This window comes from Tupaia chinensis, unplaced genomic scaffold, assembly GCF_000334495.1.
Source record: "Tupaia chinensis unplaced genomic scaffold, TupChi_1.0 Scaffold000008_1, whole genome shotgun sequence".
In the NCBI taxonomy this organism is placed as follows: domain Eukaryota; kingdom Metazoa; phylum Chordata; class Mammalia; order Scandentia; family Tupaiidae; genus Tupaia; species Tupaia belangeri.
This window is the reverse complement of record NW_006159437.1, coordinates 670414-677667: the sequence shown is the minus strand read 5'-3', so window position 1 is coordinate 677667 and position 7254 is coordinate 670414. Positions and strand designations below refer to the sequence as shown.

Genomic DNA, 7254 nt, shown 5'->3' with positions numbered 1-7254 from the left:
TGTTTCAATTGCTAGAGGGTGCATGAACTCACTAGAGACAGAGGGAGGGAGAATGCAACTCCGTAATGGTGGTTGGTCATGCTACAATCTCTTCTCCATTTTTCTATCCTATTGGGATTTTGGACAAACACACACACACACACACACACACACACATTTTTCAAGCAAATGGGGCTGGAACCTGAACCATGGTCAGCCATGTGGGATACAACTCCTTTAACCACTAGGTCATTCTTGAACAAACACATCCTGTCATCCAGGGGGTACTTCATGGCTTCTCCACATCCAGATTCTCACAGTTTCTACAAATAGCTCTCTCCTAAATGGAAAGGAAGCTCTAGGAGAGTAAAGAAAAATTAAACTGCCAAGTGAATAGAACCCACCTACACTAAGAAGACAGAGCAGCATACCTGGAGCATATTATTCATTTATTGCCCTTCTGACTGTTGTCTAATAGAGAGATATTATTCTCCCTGAGGTTGAGACAGATCAGATCATTCTTTAGAGCAGCTCTCTGTTATCCTTGTGGATATTAACTGTAAGCTGATGGCTCACACTATTCCTGTGATCAATGACACTAATCTATACCTCTAAGGTCTTCTGTTTCAATTCATTACAGTCATAGAACCTACTGTGAATGTTGGCTGTGTATAGTTTTCTTTTTCATTTCTGTTAATTTTTGTGTTTTATTCTATATTACCTTATTTCAACTGCTTATATACTCTTATATATATAGATAGCTTTGCTACTATACTGGTTCTAGAGTATCGTTTTTTTTGTTTTTTGTTTTTTTTTGTTTTTTTTTGTTTTTTTCCCCTAGATTGGCCCATAGCACAATGATAAGTGTTGTGAATTGGGAACCATATCCCTCATGGCCAACCACAGCCACCGCTTGAGTCCCAGCCCCAGCTGCTTGAAAAACATTTCCAGCATGCATGCATACATTTCCAAGATCCTGACAGGATGGGGAGGTGGAAGAGAAGGGACTGTGGCATGACGTCTATTAGGAGGTGCTTTATCTCCATGTCTATCTCTGGTGAGTGCAATTAAAAATCACACACACACACACACACACACACACACACACATAAAGAAAAAAGAATATCTTTTTTCCCTATAAATCAACTTTATAAATATTTTATTTCAACTTCCTTATTTGCTCTTTCATAAGGAAAATCAGTTCACACTTCATTAGCATTTAGAAACTAAAAATTTCACAATATTTAGGTATGAAACACATTTTTTTTTAAATTCCCAAATGAGAGAGAGAGAGAGTAGATACTGAAAGACACCAAGGAACAAATACTGACTTACTAAAAAGTGGCTTCCTCTGTATTGTATGTTAAACCACTGCTATTCTCACTTGACCCTAGAGTCTCTTCTTGGCATGTTGATCTTTATTTGGAATATTCTCATGGTGCAAATTACCTCTTCACAGCGTATTCTCAATGCATGAAGTTTATGTTGGGTAAGGATTAACTAAAATAATTACAAAAAGGATTGAAAGCATGAACGATGGTATGATAGAAGATGGAGGCAGAGGGACGTGGCTGAAATAGAAATTGAACATAGAGTAAGCCGACCATTTCATGCAGGAGGTGATGATCTCTGAAAAAGGGGCCCAGGGGAAAGTTTATGATTGGAATATGTAATTAAATATGGAAGAGAAATAAACTGAAACCGTGCAGTTATATTTTGAGTAATTCACAAATAGAAGAGAAGACAACTTGCACTTACGAGGTGTCAGAAATGTGTCTGGGGGCGAGGCAGTGATACAGCAGTATCACGATGGGATCCACATGGGAGTGGTCCTAAGTTCATGTCCTGATTTCTCTGTGTACATGCCAGGTGTGAACACACGTGATCTGACCCCACTGAGACCAGGGTAGATCGTGATATACCTGTCTCTCAGTCTGTCTGTCTGTCTCTCTCTCTCATAGAAGAAATAAATGTATAAACTTTAAAAATGCATCTGACCAGGGTCTAAGCACTTTGTGTGTATTTTCCTTGGAAATCAGGAAAGAATGCTCAAATTTCAAACCCAACTCTTTACTAAGCTTACTTCCCATGGGAATACAGGATTATCGCCATGGGTATAGAAGGGTAGGTGGCAATGTTGTCAGTCTCAGACCTACTAATTCTTCCTGGTACCGTTTCCTAGGGAGCTCAGCACCTTAAAGCTTTCTGCAGGCCCAGTCTCTGGATCGCTCCATCCATACCACTCAAATACTGATTGAATTCTCCTCTCACCTAACAGGCATCTTTGAAGGGACCTAAAAAAGTCATTGTTTAAATGATTGACAATGGCATATCATGTATGTTTCCATGTTTGTTGCATTTGAACAGAGAGAGTCCACTTAGCCACTGCAAGAAACTCTGTGTAAATATGACTTTAAATTTGCACAAAAAGAAGAGATACATGGAGAGTTGTTTAGGGTCAGTTTCTTACAGTAATTCGGAAATGACAATAAGAAGGTTGCCAGTAATTTAGGATTAGCTACAAAACATCATATTGTGGTAAAGATCACAATTCTCAGAGTGAGACTGTACTGCCTCCCTGCTTGCTCTCTGTGCCTTTAGGTGAGTTTCTTACTTTTTCTGACACTCAATTTTGCTATCTGTAAAAGAAAGATAGTGCTATACCTATGGCAGTGAGGATTAAGTGATTTGATGTTCCATTTTAACATGACATATGCTTTCCTAAAAAGTTCTCCCTCTGCAAAATTACAAACTGGAAGATATCAGGGACTATCAAACTGTCTGCTTACTGTGTAGCAGCCATGCCAAGGGCCTTTTTCCTTTCTGCTCCAGGCTTTAATTCTCCTGTCACTCTGATTATCCCTTTCCTAAGGAAATTTGTATGAACCAACACAACTGCTCTTAACACTGATATCATTCTCTATCAAATATATATGAGCTAACTGATGGTATCAAAACAAGTGTTGCAAAACTTGTAGATTGCATGCAAAATAGGCATACACACACACACACACACACACACACAAGATTATATATCATTTTTCCCTTTGCTACTTCTTTGATTAATAATTTGAAAGCCATTGGGACTTAATTGCAGGAAGAAAATCTTTTCCTTTCTAGTTTCGAGACATGCTAGCAGAAACACAAGTTAGGCTGAGGAAGAAAAAGGAATACATGTGCAGGGCTTTAGTTCTCTTCACATTTTAAGCTCTTCAAGGACGTGTAATATTCAAATATTTCATGACCTGAATAGCATTGTGACCAGTCTATCAGAAACATGGCCTAGGGCTAGCAGTACTTGGGAAGGTTTTGCTGGTCAGTTGTAATCTCTAGTTTCTTCAGCTTGCAGGGAGGTTGCCGGGCATTCAGAGGGAAAGCTCTGGTAATAGCTAGGGAGGGAAGTGGCATTGACAGGATGCAGGGCTGTGAGTGCTTACCAATAAGTATTTTGACATTTTAAAAAACTGTGATTGTTGGCAATTTCTATTAGCTATTAGCCTGTCTTCTTGCTATCAAATTCTATGTATGTTCATAACATACAGAGACCAAATCTCTAGGTCAAAACGTTCCACAAAGTTATTCAGATGTATCATCCAAAACACTGCTTTACCTTCCAGGAGCATCCCCTTTCTCATCAAACCACACCTCCTCTCCAGACACGCCGATGAACGAGGACTTAATGAGAAAGTCCAGGAGTTTTCTGCCATCGATGGGCTTCATAGCATCGCAGAGACCTACGTGGCCGGGGCAGAGGGCATGGTGCATGTTCTGCAGTCCGTGAGCCATGGCATAAATGGCGTTGATGACAAACCCCATCTTACTGTCCTGGACATAATTTTCTTCTAAGCTTTCATTGCCTGTAACAATGAAAAAAGGTTACTGCCAAGGTCATGATAATAAAGACTAGGCTTGCATGTTTAATTCTCACCTGATTTTCAAGGCTCTCAGAGGCCGGGGAAGAGCACTGGCTGTGGTAAAGCCAAGCCCCTCAGGCAGGCTTTGTACTATGACTAGCTCTAGTGTAGTCTGTCTGCAAATAAGTTTGTTCAGTTTCATTTTCAGTGTTCAATAGTGGTCTTATAAGGTCTAAAACAAACCCCATAGCGGAGAAAATAAAGAACTTTCAAATATTGCAAGGAAATCCTCAAGGAGCAAAGGAAATAACTCTTATTCCCTCTTGATTCATAGAAACTTATATGAAAGTCTCTCTCTTTCACAATATTGGAAAGACATTTTTATATCCTCTATAACAATTCACAATTCATGGTAATTCAGTTTGTGCATTATCCAACCTCTAGCATTTTTTTCTGGTGATTCTGCTATTTTTATCATCTCTAGGGCAACAAAAATTTAGAAGAAGAACTAGAGAGTATAAATCTATTCTTCTGTATGGGTGGCATGGTGGGAATACTTAACTCAGATTTTCTCATGAGAAAATTGGGGAAAATGTTATCCTGCTGGAAGAGTCTTCATACACATTAATTTTAACCTTTAGCTTTTACCAGTGAATTTCAGAACTCCATGATCACCTATGTCACAGGTGATCAAAAATTTTCACCTATGTCACAGGTGGTCAAAAATTTCCCAACTGCCAAGAAGTTTTATGAGAACAGTATTCCATTACATATAAGCCTCATATTTGAAGCCTAGCCTTTAGGACTTCACTATGGATGAGAATTTTGGTTACAGATTTGGTTTGCTGAAATAAAGGTAACAGGTTTGGAAATCAAAATAGACTAACGACACACCACTGGCATACTTCCGAGACTTTGTGCTCCGTTTTGAACATTTGCTTCTCTCTGCAACGGGCTTTCCTCCCCACACTTGACTGATAGTCTACGGTGGGTCTCTGTGATGTGTGCCCACGTATCTGGGAGCTGGGAAAGTTAGGAAGTTCGGCTGCTGTTGGGGTGAAAAACATGAGGCTCCTTGTACTTCTTGTCGGCTACCCTCTTTCTTCCAGCTTAAATAGTTCGCTGGACACTAAGCGGCTTGAAATAAAGACTAGCGGATAATACTTAGTAACTAGAAAGCTTCGAGTCTTTAGAAAAAGTAATAAAGAGTTTTGGCTTCACTGTTGAGCTTGGGATAAAAATGGCAATTTCTATAGAGTGCTATTTAAGGCTGATCTATTTGGATATAGGTGAAAATGTGAAAAAAAAAATGCATGTGTATCTAACTGAAGAGATACCAATACCCAGGTCAGGTTGAAGGGGGAAAAGATTTAGTTTGGGAGCTGGCAGGTGGCATGGTGGTTGGGTGTGCTGGTCTACCTCATGGTCAACCACAGTTCGAGTCCCAGTCCTGGAGGCATGCTTTCTCGCATTCTCCTTCTCTCTCTCTCACTCTGTCCCTCTCTGTTCAAATTAATACAAATAAATAAAATGAAATTAAATATTTTTTTTAAAAAGGTGATTCATTTCAAACCCATCTCCCAGCTTTGCTTGATAGGATAGTTTTCCAAGTGTAATTTGCTGAAGTAATCTTTTTCCAACTGAAAAAAAAAAAATTGTTCATGAGAAAATAGGGAGAAACAGAAAGGGAATTTAAAGATTAAACTGCACAGAATAAGTATATAAGACATAAATCAAGGATCCTCCTTGCAAACTGCAGTCTTTTCAAGAAATATTTGCAACTTAATAGTTTGTGCCTCTCTACAAAATTAAAATAAACAGCTTGTGGGTTTGTCAATCTGAAGTAAGCACACACACTTTCTTGCCCACCAGTCCACTCCTTTGTATGTGAAGGGGGATGCTACCATCATAAGAACTGTCTTCAGCTACCTCCCCAGTCTCAGCCCTGTCTCTACAGTCTATGCACTAGCATTTGGAAATATGTCACATAAAGTCGGAAAGTCATGTGGCTTTTACAGGAACATTTTCTTCACCACAGCAAGTGTCCTAGATAATGTTACAAGCATCTATCATCTAACAAACAAAATATATCACAGGCTTCCCCATTCTCTAAAGATCCTATATTTTTTTTCGACCAGTAAATATAGAAATGTAAGCTAAGAACAATGTCACCTGGCGGGAGGGTGAGAACACTTTGAATCCCTAGGGTTTAGTGCCTTTTCATAGCACAAGTCTCATATTTATTAGTGAAAGGGGGATTTTGTGAATCATTTTCTGTGGTGCATTAACTATTGTGGACCACAAGGGTATCATTAAACCATTACCCTTTCTAATATACTAAATGGAATCAAATAATTGTAGTTGACTGTGTTTATTTACCTTTAAAAGAATACCTGTCTAACTACTTCACAGGATTGTGAAAATAGCTACCTTGATTCTAAATAGTAACCTTGTTCTTTCTGAGAAAGTGCAACAAGGGCCATAAATTGCTACTTTAGCATAGCTGCACACAGAGCCTCTGTGGGGGTAGGCACAGACCATGTACCTTCTACAAACAGGAAATTCAAGTTGGCTGGGAGAAGGATCAGCACTTCTACTGTCAATTAGGATGGTTATTCAGTAGAGTGTTTTAGAAGAAAGAACTCTGGTCTAGGCACATGAACAGTGGGGATCTAGACAAAGTTCTGCTACAATATATTAATAATATATTTCAACAACCATGGAGTTTGAACATGGCCCTCCTTGGGCCTCAGTTTCCTAATCTATAAATACACAAATGAATCAACTATCTTCTTGAAGATTTCATTCACCTCTAAAGTCCAATGCTTTGCTCTTCTAATTGTGCATTTGTTGGTACATGGGAAAGCCACTCACACATTTTATCATTTTCAATATTCACAAAAGTATATGAGATAGGTTTTCACATCTCTGTTTTTGCAAACAAGACTAAAGCACAAAGAAGTGAAGTCATGGGTTATAGATGAACACCCACCTTTCCCTTCACCTCATGTTTTCCTGCAAAGAAACTCCCACTTACATTTCAAGGAGGCCTTTCATCCCACCTAATGGGAAAAAGAGCAATTCTCCCCTCTTAGTAGACTGAGAAAAAGAAACTGAGCATGCTGACATCAGCCATGTCTGCATCATTTGGAGCCTGAGACTTGATTCAAAGATTCTGGTTGGTTCTTCAGGCTGTGGTAAATGTGGGCTGTAGTTGACCAGTTCTATTAGGGATTAAACAGGTTAATCTATGTAGTTTTGGGGTCAAGTATTCAAAAGTCTGTTTCAGAGGCATATCTAATTCATGTACCCAATCTGGTATGGTTTTGTGACAGCATTTTCAATTTTTTTTAGAAACTTTTTCATTAAGGTATAACTCACATAAAGTACAGAAATCTTTGCTATACAGATAAATATATAT

The 7254-nt window shown here is 38.9% G+C and overlaps 1 protein-coding gene across 2 annotated transcripts in view; it reads right to left on the bottom strand.

Moving 5' to 3' along the window:
- Positions 1–7254, bottom strand: part of GRM1 (glutamate metabotropic receptor 1) — a 561669-nt gene that overhangs the window by 91519 nt on the left and 462896 nt on the right. For both annotated transcript variants that reach the window (XM_006139863.2, XM_006139861.2), the window contains exon 6: positions 3590–3836. In XM_006139863.2, the coding sequence (XP_006139925.1) occupies positions 3590–3836 (247 nt within the window). The remainder of the gene's footprint in view (positions 1–3589; positions 3837–7254) is intronic.